This window comes from Lithobates pipiens, unplaced genomic scaffold (genome assembly GCF_037356315.1).
Source record: "Lithobates pipiens isolate NorthernLeopardFrog02 unplaced genomic scaffold, aLitPip1_a1.2 Scaffold_16, whole genome shotgun sequence".
Lineage (NCBI taxonomy): Eukaryota > Metazoa > Chordata > Amphibia > Anura > Ranidae > Lithobates > Lithobates pipiens.
In genome coordinates this window covers 274,650,279-274,673,296 of record NW_027507748.1, presented here as the reverse complement: position 1 = coordinate 274,673,296, position 23,018 = coordinate 274,650,279, and the positions used below count along the sequence as shown (strand labels likewise).

The following is a 23,018-nucleotide window of genomic DNA, read 5'->3' as shown; positions in this document are numbered from 1 at the left end:
GCGAGGCGACACGACTTGCCTCGCCGCGACCTGACAAGTCGCCCCCGTTCTGTACAATGGAACCGTTCTGAGAGGAGCGACTCGAGTCGCTCCGACTCAGAAAAAAGGTTCCTGTACTACTTTTGGGCGACCTCGGGGCGACTTGCATTGACTTCTATACAGAAGTCATTTGCAAGTCGCCGCTGAGGTCGCAGCGAGGCAAGTCGGTGGCGCCTCGCATCGCCCCCTGTGTGAACCGGCCCTAAGGGTACATATATGTGGAGCGGATCATTCAGCAAGAAGTTGTACCATCAAACTTACAGATTGTGTAAGCTGACTCTCCTGCAATTGACACGTCAGAAGAGGAGTCATCAGTCTCACCATGGTCCCCTGAGGGAATCATCATTTCATGCCCCTAGTTCCTCAGTCTGAGGGTTATAACACAGGTGCACTCTCACCTAGTATCACCTCTTCCGCCACTGTGATTTTTTTTCATGCTGATAAAGAAAAAGCCACATTGGCTAAAAGCTATCAGCATGAAAAAAAATATCAAAGTGGCGGAAGAGGTGATGCTAGGTTAGAGTGCACCTGTGTTATAACAGTATTGCTGTGGTATTAGTCTCCTACTGTGAAAGCAATAAAAGATAAAAAAACACTAAAAAAAATTATAATAAATACCCTCAGTCTATCAGAGCAACGATGGTGAATAAAGTGAAAAGTAAAATCTCTTTATTCACTATCGTTGCTCTGATAGACAGTGTATTTATTATAATTTTTTAGTGTTTTTACTTTTTTTTATTGCTTTCACAGTAGGAGACGAATACCACAGCAATACTGTTATAACACAGGTACACTCTCACCTAGCATCACCTTTTCCGCTACAGTGCTGTTTTTTTTTTTCACGCTGATAGCTTTTAGCCAATGTGGCCTTTTCTTTAATTTAAGCACTTTATTGCATGATTATGTTATGCTATATGAATTTTGAATTATTTAAAAAAAATTTTTACTAATATATTTATTGAGTTATGTCACTTGTTTGATATTAGTGTAACTATTGCTTAGGATTACCATTCGCTCCCTGTCTAATAGTTAAAATAGTTCTTGTACAGCGCACCACTATCCTTTTACCTTTGTTTTTCTGTGGGTTCAGATATTTCCCTCAGTGCGTGCAGCAGTACGCTAATTAGTAATCTCTTATCTGGCGCAGGAATATCTCTTTTTACTATTATTTTAAAAACCTACCATGGCTGAGGAAAAAAAGAGTAAAATGAACAGGGGCTGCAGTGTTGAAAACCGTTGTAAACATTTCATGGCCCCGATACGCACTCTGACCAGCCACCCCCTTTCAGGGGAGGATGCCATTTGAAGAGTAGGCTTTCCAGAGCTTGAGTGAGACCCTTTTAGCTATTTTTTTGGGTGTGTTTCAACCCCCCCCTTCTGAATATAGCCTGATGTAATTGTAAATGTGTTCAAAAAGAATGCTTGTGTCGCCAACCTTTTTCATGGTTGGTTGATATATGCTCTTGTGTCCCTCTGCAGCTTGCAGCAATAACACTATTGCTTTTAAAAAAAGGCTTTCCTGTGCTGCGCATTGAAGGATGCCAAAGCTGCACTAATACCTGTCCCCTCCATCGCCTATGGGGCCCCCCCATTTTCAAAAAAAGTCTTCCCATGTGAGCACGGACCTCTGATTCTATGGAATCTTACAGAGGGGAGAAAATGGCGAAAAAAAAAAAAAAAAACAACAGATACTCCCAGTAGTGGACGGGTTATATAGGGAGTACATTTTTTTATCTTAGAGTGTGCCACCATCATCTGAAGGTGGCCTATAACCCACATAGTAACTACTATGGCTCCGTGTCCTGTGATGTATGATAAGAAATGAATTTTATTACAAAATTGTTGGTCTTTTATTTATAGCGCAAAAAATAAAAAACACAGTGGTGATTAAATACCACCAAAAGAAACCTCTATGCGTGTAAAAAAAAAAAAAAGACAAAAAAATTCATATGCGAACAGTGTTGCATGAGTAATTGTCGATCAAAAAGTACTGAAAGCTGAAAATTGCCCTCATTAGGAAGGGGTATATAAAAGTGCCCAGTGGGCAAGTGGTTAATTTTGAGGGTTATCGTTTACAGCTAGTGAATTCTAGACTCATGGTGTCACACTCTACTCAACCAATTAACTCAAAACACCTGTAAAGGTTTCCCGAGCCTTTAAAATGGTCTCACAGTCCAGTTCAGCAGGTCAGTGGTCATCAACCCTGTTCTCAGGGCCCACGAACAGGCCAGGTTTTATGTATTAGTTTGGGGAGATGCAGACTAGAATACTGCAATTACTGAGCAGCAAATGATATCACCTGTGATGTATTTCAGTTATCTTGTAAACCTGGCCTGTTAGTGGGCCCTAAAGAACAGGGTTGATGACCACTGCAGTAGGTTACAAAATCATGAGGAAGACTGCTGACTTGACAGTTGTAAAAAAGTCATTGACACCCTCCATAAAGAGGGTAAGTCACAAAAGGTCACTGCTAAAAAATCTGGCTGTTCGTAGAGTGCTGCACCCAAGCATATTAATGGAAAGTTGAGTGGAAGAAAAAAAGCATGGTAGAAAAAGGTGCACAAGCAAGAGGGATAACTGCAGCCTTGGGAGGATTGTGAAACAAAGGCTATTCAAGAATTTGGGGGAGATTGACAAGGAGTGGACTACGGCTGGTGTCATTGCTTTAAGAGCCAGCACACACAGACCTATCATGGTCTACAACTGTCGTATTCCTTGTGCCACTCCTGAACCAGGAACGCCAGAAGTGTTTTACCTGGGCTAAGGAGAACGAGGACTGTACATTGGTCCAAAGCCTCTTTTCAGATAAAAAGTAAATTTAGCAGTTTATTTGGAAATCAAGGTCCCAGAGTCTGGAGGAAGAGTGAAGAGGAACAGAATCCAAGTTGCATGAGATCCATTGTGAAGTTTCCACAGTTAGTGATAATGTGGGGAGCAGTCTCTTCTGTTGATGCTGGTCCTCTACGTTATATCAAGTCCAAAGTCAGTGCAGCCATCTAACAGGAAATTCTAGAGCACTGCATGCTCTGCTGACCAGCTTTATGGAGATGCTGATTTCTGTATTAAAAATCCTTTATTTTTTTTATTGGTCTTATGTAATATTCTGATTTTCGGAGAGCCAGAATTTTGGGTTTTCACTAACTGTAAGCTATAATCTTTAAAATTAAAATTGAAATGAAACTGAAATATATCACTCTGTCTATAAACGAATCTATATAATATACGCATTTCACTTTTTGAATTGAATTACTGAAATAAATTAACTTTTTGATGATATTCAAAATTTTCTGAGATGAACCTGTAAATGTGCTTTTGTATCGTTGCTAGTCAACTGTAATACAATTTACTGCCCATAGCTTCTGAATTACAAGCTGTAACTTACATGTGAATCAGTAAGTAGTATGAAATATATATATTTGAACAGCTCATAAGCAGTTCACAAAACTACAAACATTTCAAAACAGCTATCTAGACATGAATTAAAGCGGTTTTAGACCCAAAACCAAAAATGTATTATATTTAAGCTTACTAATCATTAGGTGTGGTGGCTTTTTTCACCTGATGACCTGCTCAGGAGCATAGAAGGCACAGCAGACAGCAGCATTGCCATTCTGGGGGAAGTGTTAAATGTATTAGTCAATTGAAGCCAAACTCCAGCATATTTATAATCTGTTACAGAAAACATTTTTTCCCCTTTTCAGATAAAGGTTTTGCCTATATAAATTAAATCGGATCATTTTAATCATTCCTGCCTGTGTTAAGTGGTTTGGCTCATCCATAAAAACAGATTTTGCTGGAGAGTGTGTTCGGTGAAAAAAAGGGAAATCAATACAGCCATTACATCTAACCATTAGTAAGCTCCAATTTAATAAAGGTTTGCTTTAGGGCAGGGGTTGACAAATTTGAATTTAGGAGCCAGTTGAAAAAGTTAGGAGCCAGTTTATTTTTTATTTTTCTTAGAGTGGTATGGCTTGTCAGCTCCTGGGATAAGGCCAGTCATTTTCACCCCCTATCCCTAACTCACAACGGAGCATCCAGTCAATAACTCCAATGTAACGCTGTTACATCAGGGTTATGGGCTGACCAGAAAGAGTAAGGCTGGCAACAGATGGAACTGGTTGGCTTAGGCAGGTGGCACTGGTTTGGGACTGACAGATGATACTGGTTGCCACTGGCAGGCACGTGGAACTGCCAGATGGCACTGGCAGGTGACACTGGTTGGCATTGGCAGGTGGCACTGGCAGATGGCGCTAGCATGTAGCACTAATTGGCACTGGCAGGTGGCACTAATTAGCAGTAGCACGAGATTGGCAGGTGGAACTAGTTTGGAACTGGCAGGTGGCCCTGGTTGGCGGTGGCACTGATTGTCGTTAGCAGGTGGCACTGATTGTCGTTAGCAGGTGGCACTGATTGGTGTTAGCAGGTGGCACTGGCAGGTGGCATTGGTAGGTGGTGGCAGGTGGCACTGATTGGCGGTGGCACTGGTAGGTGGCACTGATTGGCAGTGGCACTGGTTGGTAGTAGGTGGCACTGATTGGTGGCTGCAGGTTGGATTGGCGGTGGCACTGGCAGGTGCCACTGGTTGGTGGTGGCACTAATTGGCGGTGACACTCGGCAGTGGCAGGTGCCACTGGTTGGCAGTGGCACTGGTTGGCACTGGCAGGTGGCACTGGTTGGCGGTAGCAGGTGGCACTGATTGGCAGTGGCACTGGTTGGTGGTGGCAGGTGGCCCTGGTTGCAGGTGGCATTGATTTGCGGCACTGGCAGGTGGCACTGGTTAGCGGCACTGATTGGCAGTGGTTGGTGGCCACTGGTTGGTGGCAGATGGCACTGGTTGGTGGCAGGTGGCATTGATTGGCGGTGGCACTGGCAGGTGGAACTGGTTGGTGGTGGCACTGTTTGGCGGTGACACTCGGCACTGGCAGGTGGCACTGATTTGTGGTGGCACTGGTTGGCACTGGCAGGTGGCATTGATTGGCAGTGGCAATGGTTGGTGGTGGCAGGTGGCACTGATTGGCGGTGACACTCGGCACTGGTTGGCGGTGGCACTGGCAGGTGGCACACTGAGCACTCTGGTACTGAAAAGTAACAGAGGAGCTATCAGAATTGAGCTGGGGTGTGAAACTGACAAGTGACAGAGAGGCAGATCTGTCAGATTTGAGCGGGACTCAGCAGCTATCAAACATAAGCCAACGATTGGGCTGCTTAAGAAAAGGGGCGGGGCCACATACAAGTAGCAACCCGCCCAGATCCCATTGGCTGGTGTTTGATAGCTGCTGGGTCCGCCTCCTCCGGCTGGGTCCCGCCCACCCCCGACATCAAGCTGAAATCTGACAGATCCTCCTCTCTTAGTTTCATGCTTAGCGCGGCACTTGATGCTTGCCAGAGCCGCTGAGTGTGGAGGAGGGAGGAGGACGGCAGTCAGCGTTAATGCTCTGCATGTCTGGGGCATCGATAGTGAGTGGGCTGGTGGCAGCTTAGGCGCCAGGCTGCGATTTCTGGTCGAATTGGCGACCTGGCGCCTGGGGTTTGTCGAGCCCTGCTTTAGGGTATAATACTGCTTAAAATAAAAAAGGGAAGAATCATTTAGTAGAATCATGAAGCAATAAAAAAAAATCCTGGAATGGATAATACAATGACAACTGCCTTTATAGGAATATGACAACTTTAAATCAAAAAATAAATTTCTGCTCATTGAGAGCTCCGTGAAGCTTGCCTGTTACGCACAAGACAATGATGCATCGTGGCATGGAGACTTTTTAAGGTTAAAATACACAGTCATATACTGTCACGGTGCCACAGACTTAAAGTGGAAGTAAACCCTCCTTTTGTTTTCAGCCATGGAAGCTGCCATCTTGGCCTCTGTTTAATCTTTAACTGCCATGATTCCGCACATGTGATCAGTTAGAACACCAGCCATTGGATGGTTTGACAGTTTGGTTGAGGATTCAACCGGCATGTCCTGGGAATGTAAATGTTTTTTGAGACTGTTGAATTGATGGGTTAACTTGCGCTTTAAGTCTACTTTCATACAGGGGAAGGAGTACATTAGCAGTAAGGCGCCACTAGTTTTAGTGGCGCTTTTGGCCCATAGTGGGGAGATTTTAACCCCTGCTAGCAGCTGAATAAAGGGTTAAAAGTGCCTGTGTTGCCGCGCTGCCAAAAAGCTTTGCAGGCACTTCGGAAGTGCTGCCCATTCATTTCAATGGCCGGGGCGTTTTTTGGAAAAGTGCTTAAACCCCTCCCAAATCGCCCCAAAGATGCTGTTTGCAGGACTTTTTTTTCCCATCCTGCAAGTGCACCACACCAGTGTGAAAGCACTCAGGTTTTCACACTGGGGTGGCATGAGAGGAGCTTTTCCGATGCTATTTTTTTTTAGTTAAAATGCCTGAAAAGAGCCTCCGTGTAAAATGAGTCTTAGATCCATAACAACTGTCTATTGCAATCTAATAACAGCCAATACACCACCTAAAGGTCATAAAATTTACCCTTCAGCTTCAATCTTGATATATTGGTGTTTAACCTTTCCAAACGTCTACATTGGCTCAATATCAAATTTAGATAAAATAGTTTCAATCAAAAAAACATGTAAATTGCCTAGATTTAACTTGGGTAATATATGAATATATATATATATATATATATATATATATATATATATATATATATATATATATATAATAAAATGACAGCACATCAGTAAGTAGCATGTATGCCTGTACTGTAAGATATATATATAAAAAATGGTTACCCAAGGGCTGAGTGCCGCTAAGCAATGCTCCCTGATCCTCTTCTGTGCAACACCATCTGGTGTCCTTGCATCACTCCGATGGCACAATTCTGCCTGACATTTCATCAGAAGCTGGAAGCTCAGACTACATAAAAGTGTCTAACATCAAAGGCTAGGAAGTAGAGAAACAACTCCTTGCTTAGTCAGGAATAATGCGGGCCTGACATTTCAGCACAAACCCAGGGTAACCTTCATACGTTACTAATATTTATCTTTCAATAAATATACATACCTAACATTTCTCTTTTCAATTAGATAGCATGTTAGCAAAAAAATTAGTCAATGAAACAAATAAATGTCTATGTACAAGTTCTCGCTAGTCTAGGTTTGTCTTGCTGAAGTCTATAAAGTTTTAGAAACTGTTCAGCACTGCATAGATTAATAAATATTGGGTATGTCTTGCCGCCAGGTCCTACTTTCCCAACAGTCTGCTCAGTAGACCCCATCCCTCTTCCTAGACTCCAGTCCCTCTATTGATCCCCTTTACCCCAAACCTCGCTGGTGAAAACTCTGGCATCTTGAATTATTCCAGCACTCTTGGGTTGCCAACCTGATGGACTGTACTTGCCTATACACTGCATTACTACCTGAAGCTTTTTCTAAAAAAAAAAAAAAAAAAATATATATATACATAACAATTTGGTTCATTTCTGAACATAAAAAATGTCTGAGACATCTAAAAATTAAATATTGTATGGTCTAAAACATGCATGCAAAACATAAATTAGCCATCAAATTGATCCCTATACTTACTCTTGGAACCTAGGAAAAGACTGTAAACAATTTTGGTCAGGTTAGGTTCACTTTAAGAACATCCAGACTAATTGATATGCGGGATGCTAAAGGTTCCACTGATATGCAATGCTTTTCTCTAGGCCTTAAAGAAATTTTAAAGACTGAGCAATAACTGGAATGTCTGTACCCACAGCAGACAACCAATGTGTAGAAAGAAGAACATAAACGCTTATAAGATGGGTTGCATTTTTTTCTGCTGCTGGACTGCTCTACCTAAACAGTATAAAATGCATGCTGTGAATGGTTCAGTGCAAATTTCTGTGTTCATTTGGGCTTTGATCTGCTCTAATCGGAATTAAGCATTAATACGGACGACATGTTTGACTTTTATCCTTTTACATAACAGTTAAGCAACTAGTGAAGAGCTGAACTGACAACACATCTGCAGTATATGTATTGCATATGAAAGATAATAGAGAACACAGATATAAAGCCATAAGGTACACCATGACATTTTGGATGAACCATTAAAAGAAGCAGTTTAGCATTTTAGTTCTATCTTTGGGCAAGGCTAATAATAAATAATGGGTAATATTAGTAACAGTAATGTTAATCACCACACATGCCACATTTACGGGCAACAGCTGAAGTGTTAAAACTTGTAACCAGTAAGCCAGTTAGTGTTTGTGATCTGTCCAGTTAATAAGTGATCTGAGCCCAGTTAATTAAAGGTTTACAAAAATAGTGCTGGTACGGTATTTGCCCCTTTCAAATATTTTTTATTATTTGCATATTTGTCACACTTAAAATGATTCAGATCAAACAAAATGTTATTACACAAAGATAACCTGAGTAAATACAAAATGCAGGTTTTACCCCCTTAATGACAAGGGCATTTTTTGCGATATGGCACTGTGTCGCTTTGACAATTGCACGGGCATGCAACGCTGTACCCAAACAAAATTGATGTCCTTTTTTTAGGTGGCATTTGATAACCTCTTTTTTTTTTTTTTTTTTTGCGCTATAAACAAAAAAAAAAAAAGACTGACAATTTTGAAAAAACAAAATAATATTTTTTACTTTCTGCTATAATACATAGCCAAAAGAAAAAATAAATATATAATATAATTATAAATTAATATAAATATATATTTTATATATATAAAAATTGTTTATTCATCAGTTTAGGCCAATATGTATTCTGCTACACATTTAGCGCATATTGATTGGTATACGCAAAAGCTATAGCACCTACAAAATAGGGGATGGATTTATAGACTTTTTAAAAATGTTTTTCTGGTAATGGTGGCGATATGCGATTTTTTGTGGGACTGCGACACTGCGGCAGAAAAAACTGACCCCAAGTGACACTTTTTGGGGACCAGTGACATTATTACATTGGTAAGTGCTATAAAAATGCACTGATCAATGTATAAATGACACTGGCAGGGAAGGGGTTAACACTAGGGGGACGATCAAGGGGTTAACTATGTTCCCTGGGTGTGTTTTAACAGTGGTGGCTGGGCTGCCTGGGACAACAAAGATCGCTGTTCCTGATCACTAGGAACAGATCTCAGTTGTCCCCTGACAGAACGGGGGTACGCCTTGTTTGCATAGGCAAATCCCTGTTCTGCCTCTCCTCACCGCGATTGCGGGTGGCTGGCGAACATTGAGTCTGCGGAATCCGCGGGCATGCCCGCAGTTTAACATGCTTGAACCGACGTACAGGTATGTGGGTTTGCGCAGGAGAGTCGACCTGCCACAGTATATATACTGTGGCTGGTCGGCAAGTGGTTAAACAATGATATCATTAATTAAGGGGAAAAACCTGCCTAAAACTATGTGAAAAAGCAATTACACCCAGGCCTGATTACTGACAGACCTGTTGAATCAAGAAATCACTTAAATAGAAGCTGTCTGACAAAGTGTAAAATTCTAGAACAGATAAGAAGCAAAAGCAATTGACATGTATCAGTCTGAAAAGGGTCACAAAGCCATTTCTATGACTTTGGGACTCCAAGAAACTATGGCGAGAGCCATTATCCACAAACTGAAAAAAGTTGGAACAGTGCTGAACCTTCTCAGGAAGGTCTACTAAAATGAATCCAAGAGTACAACAATGACTCATTCAGGAGGTCATAAAAGAAGCGCAGGCCTCACTTGCCTCAGTTAAGGTCAGTGTTCATGATTCAACAATAAGAAAGACTGGGCAAAAATGGCTTCCACGGGAGAGTTCCAAGGTTAAAGACACTGCTGACCAAAAAGAACACAAAGGCTCGTCCCACATTTGCCAAAAAACATCTTGATTATCCCCTAAGACTTTTGGGCAAACATTCTATAGATTGATGAGACAAAAGTTGAATTTTTTGGAAGGTGTGTGTCTAACACAGCATTTTGTAAGAAGAACATCATACCAAGTGTTAAACGTGGTGGTGGTAGTGCAATGGTCTGGGGCTGCTTTGCAGATTCAAGACCTGCATGACTCGCTATAATTGATGGAACTATGAATTATGTGCTCTACTATAATATTGTGAAGGAGAATGTCTGGCCATGAATTCGTGATCTCAAGTTGAAGTGCACTTGGGTAATGCTGTAGACGGTTTAGGGTGCAAAAAAGGGGTAATTTGGGGGTATTTGTACTTTCTTGGCTTGTTAGCATCTCAAGAAATGATAGGCCATCAGTAGTACATCAGGTGTGATCAATTTTCAGTGATTGGCACCATAGCTTGTAGACTAACTTTCACAAAGACCAAATCATATAAACCGATTATGGTTATTTTTACCAAAGATATGTAGTAGTATAAATTTTGGCCAAAATTTCTGGAAAAAAAATTTACTCATTTGCAAAAAATGTTAACAAAGAAAAATGCATTTTATTACAAAATTGTGGGGTCTTTTTCAATTTATACCACAAAAAATACAAAAACCAGTGGTGATTAAGTACCACCAAAAGAAACCACTATTGGTGCAAAAAAAATAAAAAATAGGATGGAAATTTCATATGGTTACAGTGATGCATTAGTAATTGTCATTCAAAAAGTGAAAGCACTGAAAGCTGAAATTGCCCTGGTTAGGAAGGGGGTATATAAGTGCCCCGTGGGCAAGTGGTTAATTTTTATGATTATGGCTTACAGCTAGTGAAAGCCCAAAAAATTCAGTATCTTCAATATTGTAGACTCATGGTGTCACTCTACTCAACCAATTAACGCAAAACACCTGTAAAGGTTTCCTGAGCTTTTAAATGGTCTCACAGTTTGGTTCAGTAGGTTACACAATCATGAAAGACTGCTGACTTGACAGTTGTCAAGAAGACAGTCATTGACACCCTCCATAAAGAGGGTAAGTCACAAAAGGTCACTGCTAAAAAAGCTGGCTGTTTGCAGAGTGCTGCACCCAAGCATATTAATGGAAAGTTGAGTGGAAGGAAAAAGTGTGGTAGAAAAAGGTGCACAGGCAAGAGGGATAACTGCAGCCTTGGGAGGATTGTGAAGCCAAGGCTAATCAAGAATTTGGAGGAAATTCACAAGGAGTGGACTATGGCTGGTGTCATAGCTTCAAGAGCCACCACACACAGACATATCCAGGACATGGTCTACAACTGTGGCATTCCTTGTGCCACTCCTGAACCAGAGACGTCAGAAGTGTCTTACCTGGGCTAAGGAGAACAAGGACTGGACTGTTGCTCAGTGGTCCAAAGTCCTCTTTACGGATGAAAGTAAATTTATCAGTTCATTTGGAAATCCAGGTCCCAGAGTCTGGAGGAAGAGTTGCTTGCGGGGCTAGGCAGTTTGGGCAGCTTTTTTCCCGTAATAAATTAAATCAGTTAAAAACGGCATTTTGCATTTACCCGGGTTATCTTTCTGTAATATTAACTGCTTGCCGACCAATTTTACCGCGGCAGAATGGCATGGCTGGGCGAAACGACATTACCTTATGTTGCTTCGCCTTTTGGCCACTAGGGGTGCACGCCTGCAGAGTGTGCCCGACGGGTGCGATGACCGCCGGGCACCCGCGATAGCTTGTGACAGAGCAAGAACCGGGATGTGTGTGTGTGTGTGTGTGTGTGTGTAAACACACACACACACACACACACACACATCCCAGGTCTTTCAGGGGAGAGGAGACAGATTGTGTGTTCATACATAGTATGAACAACAATCTGTCTTCCCCTAGCTAGTCCCACCCCCCCACAGTTAGAACACACCTAGGGAACACAGTTAACCCCCAGATCGCCCCCTAGTGTTACCCCCTTCCCTGCCAGTGACATTTATACAGTAATCAGTGCATTTTTATAGCACTGATCACTGTATAATTGCACATCGCTGCCATTACTAGTAAAAAAAACAAAAACAATAAGAATGCCCTAAATCTATCTCCTATTTTGTAGATGCGATAACTTTTACGCAAACCAAAGTACGATTACTGCTAATTTTTTTAAATAAAAAACACACAGGTTATCAAATACCACCAAAAGAAAGCTATATTTGTGGGGAAAGGAGGATTTAAAGTTTGTTTGGGTACAGCATCGCTCGCCCACACAATTGATAGTTAAAGTAACGCAGTGCCATATCGCAAAATGGCCTGGTAATGGAGAAGCCAAATATTCTGAGGCTGAAGTGGTTAAAATGGTTTGATGATCTGAAAAATGTATTGTGACAAATATGCAAAAAAATAAAAAAAATCAGGAAGGGGGCAAATACTTTTTCACAACACTATATGTCTAAGCTTTCATAAATTCCAGTAAAGGCAACTTATTTCACAGACAGTAGTAGCAAACAAAGTGTACTTACTTCCCGGATAGCACCTGCATTCTGTCTCCTCTCAAAGTCTTCATCTTCTTCTGGCGGAGGTTTAGCAGGTGGAGGCGGTCGTTCCTTCTGTGGAACAATTATATTATGATAAAAGAAACCTGCTAACAAAAAGGGGGTAAATACACAAAGATAGACAATTATGCTCACCCTTCGTGTTTTTGCAATTTCACGGCACAGGGAGTCCCTATCAGAGGACCGTCCACTGCATATGCTATCCAAAGAGTGGCAGGAGGAGGCGTTATAGAGTGCTTCATATGGAGACTCTGTCTGCGAGATGCTGTCTAAGTCCAACCGCAAATCCAAGAGTGCCCTCTGCATTCCACCTAAAAAGAAAGTGGTTGATTGAAATTTGTGAGGAAACAATCATCTACACCACAAAAGTTAGGTCTGCTAAACACTGAATTAAAAAGAAAAAGGATTATTTAGTTCACGGTTACCTGCTTGTGAATCTATACAAACAGATGTACTAGGTTTGGCTGCTGGTTCTGGTTCTGGATCTTTTGCGGCTTGCCTGGCTGCACTGTGGCCTTGATGAAATACAGGATTAAATAAAAGAATATGAGCCAAATAGATATACACAGCTTGCACTGCAGTTTTTCTCATCTCACTGATGTCACACACACACACACACACACACACACTTTACTTAAAAAAAAAAAATATTTTATAAAAGGGTACACACCCATGACACAGGATTCATAAAACATTATGGGTTTTATAAAGACAGAGCTGGTATGTTTATCTTCAGGTGCTTCCTCTGAGACTGTGTGAAAGTGCAAAAGCATGCCCTGCATATTTTTGGTGTAAGATTGCCAATTTAAATTAATGGGTAGCGTTATATTGGATATTTTTACATTTAAAGCTGGTACATTCCAGCTGTCTACTATCTTCTTGACAATTTCAAAAAGTTCTCATATGCCATGTTTTGTAACTTGATATTTTTTCAACAAAGATCTAACGAAAGTAAAATCAATGGGTAGCCTTAAAGCTAAACTCCAACTTTTTCCCTAGAAATGAATTAAATGATCAATCCCAGCATAGATCACACCTCTGTGCCATGTTGTCTGCAGATCCCCAGATATTCTGGGTTTAGTTATGGCTTTGAATCATGTGACACACTGCATATCCTGCCGATAGACTTTGCCCCTTCCACAGCCACTTCCTGTACAGCTAGAGTCTATAACACTCCTCTTTGTAGTCTTTCAGACTACAAATTATGTAACTTCCCTCACGGCTCTGATGGTGGATGGGGTTGATACATCCCATTAGCATTCAGTCCCACTCAGTCACACCTACAGAGTCCTTTTTCTTGCGGATTGCCAGTGTTTGGAAATGCGCAGATGTGAACAAATGATAATCCAAGCACAACGTACAAGGCCACGCAATTTCAAAATGCACAGCAAAGCACACATTTTCTGTGCAGGTTGTCACTCGTTTGGAAATGCAGATGCAAATGCAGCCCAAATGGTTACACATTGCTAAGCGTTTTCAAAACACATGGCAAAGCATGCATTTTCTTGCGGCTTGTTGTGCATTTGGAAATGTGCAGATGCAAATGAATTGTAATGCAAGTGCATTGCCGCAAGTTTTCTAAACGCACGGAAAAGCATAAATTTTCTTGCGGGTTGCTGTGCATTCGGAAACAGATGTAAATTAATGGTAACACAAGCGCGCCATACGCTTTCTTGTGGATTGCCGCATGTTTGGAAACGTGCAAATGTGAACGAAAGGTAATGTAAACGTGACACGCTTTGCCATTTTCTTTGATGGTTGCTGTGCGTTTGGAAATGTGTAAATGAGGACACAGCCTAAATGGTAACACTGACTAGACACACATTGCTGCATGTTTTTAAAAAACGCATGGTAAAGTGTGCATTTTTTTTATTGCAGATTGCCATGTGATCAGAAACACGCAGATGCAAATAAATGGTAATGCAAGCAAGTCACACGTTGACAAACATTTTCAAAATGCTCAAAGTGTGTGTTTTCTTGCGCGTTGCCGTGCATTTGGAAACATGCAGATGCAAACGAATGGAAACACAAGTGTGATAGGCGTTGCCGTGCATTTTCAAACTGTGCGGCAAAGTTCCCGTTTTTGTGCGCTGCCGTGCATGAGTTGCTATGTGTTTGACAAAGTGCACGTTTTTCTGTGGTGGTTGTATTCGGAAATGTGTAATGGAGAACGCAGCCAAAATGTTAACACAAGCGTGACATACATTGCTGCGCACTTTCAAAACACACAGCAAAGCATGCATTTTTTTATTGGGGTTGATGTATGTTTGGTAACAGGCAGATGCAGATGAATGGTAACGCAAACGTGATGCGCGTTGTCATGCGTTTTCTGAACACACGGCAAAGCATGCGTTTTCTTGCGGCTTGTCAGGCGTTCTAAAACGCACAAACGAGAACACAAATTGCTAAACGGTAATGAAAGTGCAACATGCATTTTTGAAACGCACAGCAAAGCGTGTGTATTCCATGCATTCAGAAACACACAGATGCAAATCCTAAATGGCACCAGAGTGACGCGTGTTTGGTGGGTGTAGCCATGCATTATCTGTGCAAGTTGCATGAGCAAGCATGCATGCATGTATGTATGTTCTCTTAGAAAGCAGCAGTGGGGGGGAAGAGTAGGATAGGGGTTGCTTTCTGCAAAACCATTACACAGTAGATAAGTAGAACAGGTTTGCTATTCTTAAAAAAAAAAAAAAAAAAAAAAAAAAATGCCTTTAGAATCACTTTAATTTTATGACTAAAGTTCCACTTCCTGCCTATTCTCTGTTCACTGCACAGAGGAATGGAGTGTGGGCAGGATAACACAATTCCATTCCTCTCCTTTCACCGCCCACAAGAAGGCCCAGAAGCACCCACAGTAACCCTTAGACCCACCCACATCAACTCCCACAGCTACTGCAAATGACTCCCATAGCCTGCCCTGAAACTAAAAAGGCTCAAAGGATCATAGGACACATAGTATCAGGACTGGCAAAAGGAAGGAAACAGGAAGTCACACAACTCTGAAATTCAGCCAGGAGGAGGCGTGACATCACAGACACAGAAACCTGTTTTGCACAGCTAAAGGAGGTAAGTTGCACATAAATTGACTCCGGTGTTGTGAACCATTTACATGCACAATGCATCTGTTTTGGGGAGGAAAAGCTGAACTTTTTCTTTAACCACTTCCGGACCAACGCACGCCAATGTACTTCCCTACTTTGGGGACAGAGATCATTGTTAACCCAGGTATCCCCGTATTCGGCCGGTGGTCAGGTACAAGAAAGAGGTTTCTGCGGTGGATCCGCCGCGAGATCACTTTTATCTATAAACGGGAAAGGGCCCCCCCACCACAATCCGGTGCCCTGCGCTGCTTAACGGAGCCGTCGGCAATCGCGTCTGTCCCCTGGGCTGACATGGAGACGAGTGAGGGGAAGATGGCCCCCATCCGTCTCCATGACACTGCAGGGCAGAAGCGACGTCAAAACGGCCATTTATTTATTTTTTATGACAAAATTGATTTTATTTTTTTTATTGCATTTTAGTGTACCGTATATACTCGAGTATAAGCCGAGATTTTCAGCCTCTTTTTTGAGGCTGAAAGTGCCCCCTCGGCTTATACTCGAGTCATCGCCGTCTGACTGCTCGATCAGCGTATCGAGCAGACAGACGGCGGACATACTACAATTTGAAAGCCGCGCCTCCTTCTCCGCCTCCGCCTGTGATAGGCGGAACACTGAATTTCCCAGCAGCCTGTGTTCCGCCTATCACGGACATCGTCTCATCCTCGTCCGTAGTACGAGGATGAGACGATATCGGTGATAGGCGGAACACAGGCTGCTGGGAAATTCAGTGTTCCGCCTATCACAGGCGGAGGCGGAGGCGGGGCTTTTGAATTTTAGAATGGCCGCCGAGGCGATCCTGGCAAGGCACGGGACGGAGGCAAGGCAAGGCACGGCACGGGACGGGACGGAGGCAAGGCACGACACGACACGGGACGGAGGCAAGGAGGCAAGGCACGGGACAGAGGCAAGGAGGCAAGGCACGGCACGGGACGGGACGGAGGCAAGGAGGCAAGGCACGGGACGGAGGCTCGGGACACAGGTAGGCTGGACACACACACACACACACACGGACACACACACGGACACACACACATGGACACACACACATGGACACACACACATGGACACACACACATGGACACACACACATGGACACACACACATGGACACACACACATGGACACACACACATGGACACACACACATGGACACACACACACAGGGATGGATGGATGGAGACACACACACACAGGGATGGATGGATGGATGGATGGAGACACACACACACAGGGATGGATGGATGGATGGAGACACACACACACACAGGGATGGATGGATGGAGACACACACACACACAGGGATGGATGGATGGAGACACACACACACAGGGATGGATGGATGGATGGACACACACACACACAGGGATGGATGGATGGACACACACACACACAGGGATGGATGGATGGATGGACACACACACACACAGGGATGGACGGACACACAGGGACGGACACACACACAGGGATGGACAGGCATGTCTCACCCTCGGCTTATACACGAGTCAATAAGTTTGCCAGTTTTTTTGGGGGTAAATTGGGGGCCTCGGCTTATATTCGGGTCGGCCTATACTCGAGTATATACGGTAAATATGAGATCTGAGGTCTTTTTTTTACCCAGATCTCATACCCAGATCTCATATTTAAGGTCCTGTCATGCTTTTTCTTCTATTTTCAAGGGAGGTTTACATTCCTTGTAATATGAATAAAAGTGACCCTTTTTTTTTTTTTTTTTTAAACAATGTAAAAATAAAAAGTAAAAAGCTAAAATAAGAAAAAAAAGAAGTGTGAGTAGCGGCCGCATATGAAAACAGTGTTCAAACCACAACACATGTGAGGTATCGCCACGATCATTAGAGCGAGAGAAATAATTCTAGCCCTAGACCTCCTCTGTAACGTAAAACATGCAACCGATAGAATTTTTTAAATGGAGATTTTTTAAGGGTAAAACCTTGTTGCCATTCCACAAGCGGGCGCAATATTGAAGCGTGACATGCTGTGTATCAATTTACTTGGTGTAACATTATCTTTCACAATAAAAAAAAATAATAAAATTGGGCTAACTTTTTTTTTTTTAAAGTGCGCTTGTAAGACAGATGCGCAAATACGGTGTAATAAAAAGTATTGCCAGTTTATTCTCTAGGATGTTAGAAAAAAAAATGTATAAGGTTTCGGGGTTATAATAAATTTTCTAGCAAAAAAAAACAAACACATTTTTTTTACTTATAAAACCACATTTAAAAAAGAGGCCCGGTCTTAAAGTGGTCAATATACATTACTGACTCAATCCTACACACCTTAAGCCTCTCACTCTCTACTGGCATCTTCCCCAACCCTCTAACACATGCGCTAGTCAATCCCATACCAAAAAAGCCCTCAGACCCCACCAATCTTAACAACCTAAGACCCATTTCTTTACTCCCTTTTGCCTCCAAACTCCTTGAACGTTTAGGCTACAACTGACTGAGCGAAAACCTAATTGAGAATAACCTTCTTGATCCCCTTCAGTCTGGATTTCACCCATAGCACTCCATAGAAACGGCCCTCCTAAAACTCACTAACGACTTAAGCCCCATACACACTATCAGTTTTTCTGCTGAGTTTTTCCTTCAGGTTTACCAAAACCATGTAGTGCAAGGGCCTGCCTGATTGCATACAAATTGAAACTCATAAGGTTTGATCTCATATTATATGGTTTTGGTAAATGAAAGACCTCCAAAAGCTTTGGATTGACTGCTCTCACCCTGGATAAGAGATGTGACCTGCTGGCTCTTTTGTGAAGGCACCTCTTGTACAATGTCCAGTGCTGTCATTCCCTTGTTATCTGTGATGCTGACATCAATTCCTAGAAATAAAAATGTGAGAAATCAAGTCATTTAAAATAAAGTGTATCTATAACGAATAATTCAGAGACAACAAAAGGAACACAAGGGTTTGCCAAGCCTATTAAACATTCTTCAAACAAGATGTTATGTTCTTGGGAAGAAAGCTGCACCAACTGTAAAAAGAGAGTGATATTGTGCATGTAAATAAAGTGCCAGAAAATAAATCTTTAAAATGTCCAAAGCAACAAATTTAACTTTTTAGGGTAGAATTGAAAAAAAACAAGAAATCCAATTGGTTGCTGTGGCCACCTAACATGTCATTATGGCAAGTTACACATTATATGACTTGTCATTTGCACATCTTTTGATATCAAATCTACATTTCTTTAGGTGTGGAGGGTATAGTTTTATCCTGTCACAAGGTTGAAGTGTTCACTAGGTGGTTAAAAAAAAAAAAAAAAAAAAAAAAAAAGTTTGTTTTTTACTCATCAGTACAATCAGTTTCCTGGAGTACAGTACAGGACACTGGCTTCTTTAAAACGAAGTAGTAAAGACAGAAGGTTTTTTTTTCTCTCGTAATGTTTTCTATGCATTAAAGCGTACCTTCAGTATTTTTTTTTCCAAGTTTCCATCTATTAAATCTTGTGCCCTTGTCATTTTAACTTTGGATAGTAAAACATTTTTTTCTGCCAGTAAATACCTTATACAGCCCACTTTGTTTGGTAAAAAACCTAGGTTCATGACATCATGCACAGCTCGATCTTAGTCATAAGAGGGCCAATGAGAGCTGCAGAGTTGGAGGTGTGTCTGTGCAAATCCAGGAAGTGAACAGGCAGCAGCTTCAGCTGCCCACAGTTAAAATGGTTGCAGCCAGACTTACTGGAGGGGGATTTCTGCAGCATATTCTGCAAGTACAGAATCACAGTATATATAAAATAATATGCAAATTGGTTAGAGGGAGACTTCAGAATGGCAAAGTTGTTTGTATTATAAATGTGAGCTAACTGCAGTTCCTCTAATATAAAAGAAAAAAAACTTGTGTGTAGCAGCACCCCCCCCCCCCCGTGCCTCCCCCCCAAGCACCCTCTGAATACTTACCTGTGCGCCTTCTCTCTCTAGCGATGTCATCGAATGTCTGAGACACCGCAGCAGCACCATTGGCTCCCGTGTTGTCAAACTCTGTCAGCCAATCAGAGGAGAGAGGGGGTGGGGCTTTGTGTCTAAATGGATACACTGAGCTCTGACTCGGCTCAGCTGCCCCTATAGAAAGCTGCTGGCTGAGGGAGCACTCGATAGGAGGAAGGAACCAGGAGCAGCAAAGTGAGACCCAAGAAGAGGAGGATGATCTGGGCTGCTCTGTATAACATTTTTTATTTTATTTTTTTTTTAAATAACAGACTTTACAATCACTTTTTTTAATCATAAGGTCTGAGTAATATGCAGTTACCTTCAAGTGACTGGACACGGGCAAAAATAAAGCTGAATGGACATCCCCCTATATAACCCTTTCTACTCCCACATTCCGTTTGTGGCAAGCAATAAGGAGAACATAACAGAGGAGACGGTCTTGTGTCCTGTACTGTAATCCAGAAAAAAAAGATTTTACTGGTAAGTCAAACAGCATTACAAGTGAGGGGCGGGAGACACAGCAAACAACGGCAACAGGTCCACATAACCAGGCCAAAGAAGGGCTCAACAGACAGACCTTGATGATTGAAAACTTTAAATACACCGAGAAGGTAAATATGAAACCAAAATCAAGAACACGGGGACATGACATTAAACTGGAATAAAAGTTCAAAACTAACCTTAGAAAGTATTATTTTACTTAAAGCGGGAGTCCGCGTTTTTATTTTTTTTTAAAAGCCAGCAGCTACAAATACTGCAGCTGCTGACTTAAAATAGTGACACTTACCTGTCCAGCGCGCCCGCGATGTCGGCACCCGAAGCCGATCTCTCGATCGTCTCTCGGGTGCTGCCGCCGCCATCTTGGGTATGGGAATCAGGAAGTGGAGCCTTTCGGCTTCATTTCCCGGTGTCCTACTGCGCATGAGCGAGTCGCTCTGCGCAATAATGATGGACCCGCTGCCTCTGGGATCTGTGCGTTTCCCAGCAGGCAGCGGGGGACTTTCGGAAAGGGGCGTAATCTACGCCCCTTTCCGCAGAGAGCTATCCCGGAAGTGGGTGCAGATACCTGTACTGTACAGGTACCTGCACCCCCCTCCCCCCTGAAAGGTGCCAATTGTGGCGCCGGAGGGGGGGAGGCATCCAATGAGCGGAAGGTCCACTTTAGGGTGGACCTCCGCTTTAATATTCTTTGAATTCTTTTGAATAAAATGCTAGCAGAAGTAGTGAGACAGTCAACAATAAATAGCTTCAAACATGCTTGGTACAAACAGATTTACACTCAGTCTAAAAAGGTAACAAAAAATAAAAAATGGGCAGACTTGATTGACTACTCTGTCTTTTTCTGACGTCACTTTTATATGAACACCTGTCCCACAAGGGAAAATCCCTGGTAGGCTCAAAAGGCAGCTTCTGAAGAGCAGATAGAACCTGACTGGGATCCCTGGGAGACACAGGGGAACAAAGGGGCGAGAGATTTGAGTGACTCCACTAGCAAAAGCAGTTTTAGAGGCTTAAAGTTTTTTACCTTCATGCATTTTATATGCATGATGGTAAAAAACCTTCTGCACAGTTCCCTCTACCCCCCCCCCCCCCCCCCGCCAATAATTACCTGAGCTCCCTCTCCCCCTCTCAATCCAGCGAGGTGCAATGGCCCCCTGTACCACCCAATACTCACCTGAACGCCCTCCCCATCCAGCGAAAGCAGAGCTTCTCCTGGGTCTCTCATTCCTCAATGGCTGAGACAGCAACGAGAGCCACTGGCACCTGCTACTGTCAATCACAGCCAGTGAGCCAAAGAGGAGACAGTAGGGATGGGGCAGAGCCACGGCTTTATGTGTCTTATGGACAGATAGAGCAGGATTTGGGAGTGAGCGTTGGCTGAAGAGGAGACGTGCCGGCGGGTGTCCAGAGGAGGATTGGGGCTGCTCTGTGCAACAGAGCAGGTAAGTATGACAGATTTGTTGTTTTTTGCTATTTTATGACCCTTTAATGTCACTTTAAATAGACAGTGAGGCCAAAAGGTCTTATATAGTTAAGGTAGATAATCATCCCTTAATGATACTAAAGGAGTTTTTGGTCCAGATTACACTGCTGGAAGGGCAGGATATATCCCACGGGAGTACCTTATTGGATGAAAGTTCCTCTACTCAAAGAAAGCAAAGTATGTCCTCCAAGTACAAAGGCAGACTTTAAGTAGATTTCCTAGCCTTCAAGAGGGTAGGGATGATAGAATCAAAAAGCCCTGTCGTTAGGACTGCACGCTCAGCAGTCTTGCCATTAAACCAACAACCAAGAAGCAAAATTTAAAAAAACTGGCCCTTGGGACAGAAGGTCCAGACAATTCAGAAGATTCTCCTTGGCCAATTCAGCAAAATGAGAACCAACAGGATGCTATTCTTCTCAGTCCTGTGACTTAGGGAAGGGAGAATCTGGAGTGGCAAAAAATGATCACATTGCACTGATCCAATGACATCACCAGAGCATCCACTACAAAGGTCCAAGGGTCCCTGGACCAGGAGACAAACCTGTCTAGTTTGTTGTTGAATCTGAATACCAGAAGGTCCATATCTGGTGTTCCCAACTGTGGCAAGAATAATTGAAAGATTTCTGGATAGAAAACCCTTTCCGGCGGATTCAGACATTACGACTGAGAAAGTCTTCCTGCCAATTTTCCACACCTGTCAAGGCAGATACGGCTGGTTTGTGAAGCTCTGCCTAAGAGGCTTCACTTAAGAGCATCAAGATTTCTGATGCCTGCTTGATGACTGGACGCAAGCCAAGGAAAAATAGAAAAAAAGTTTCCAGTCCAATACTACTAACAGGGAACATAAAATAAAAAACTGTGTCATGTAATACCACTCATTTGACATATCAAATAGAATGCCCCTGTGGGCTTCAATATGTTGAGAGAACCACACAAAAATGTAATGTAAGAATATTGGAACATGTGCAAAAAAAATCTCTCAACAGAAATCTGTCAACAGAAAACAGATTATTGAGTTAGATTGCATGCAGCCAAATTGCTTGAATGAGGAGGCTGACCTTAAAGTGTTGGTAACCGTAAAAATAATTAAAAAAGGGAAGAGATCCTGTACCCTTATAGCAGATTAAACAGCACAGTGCTTGTGCTATTTTTTGTAAGTAACAAAGCATGGGAAAATATAAGGGTGAATTGGTTTACAAAATGGCACCTGGAGTGTTATCGGTTTTGACATCATATCCGGTTATTAGGAAAATATGGGTGGAAATGTAGACCCAAAGGACTGGCAAACAGTTATATAAAAGGCCTTTCCAGTGGTGACATCACATCCTGAAGTCACATGATGAAATCCATAGACCGGAAGTGACGTCATCCCATAAGCGCAACCAAAAGTGCTATTATTTTAATATGGTTTTAAAAAGGCACATAGGTTTTTTAATGGATTTGTAAGTAATATTTATATAAAGAAGTGAGTATTGAATGTGGTGGACCCTATTCATTTGTGGTATTGGTGGAAATGGAGGAGACTGGCAGACTGATCTTATGGATGGTTCTGTGTGGTTCTCTTTGTAAGAAAATAAGCGGGTCATCAAAT

At 42.4% G+C, this 23,018-nt stretch overlaps 1 protein-coding gene across 1 annotated transcript in view; it reads right to left on the bottom strand.

Annotated features, from left to right (window-relative positions):
• ANKS1A (ankyrin repeat and sterile alpha motif domain containing 1A) overlaps positions 1-23,018 on the bottom strand; it is a 171,607-nt gene that overhangs the window by 102,046 nt on the left and 46,543 nt on the right. Inside the window, 4 exon segments of the mRNA XM_077484450.1 lie at positions 12,355-12,441; positions 12,523-12,698; positions 12,813-12,902; positions 18,234-18,335. Coding sequence (XP_077340576.1) covers positions 12,355-12,441; positions 12,523-12,698; positions 12,813-12,902; positions 18,234-18,335 — 455 coding nt within the window.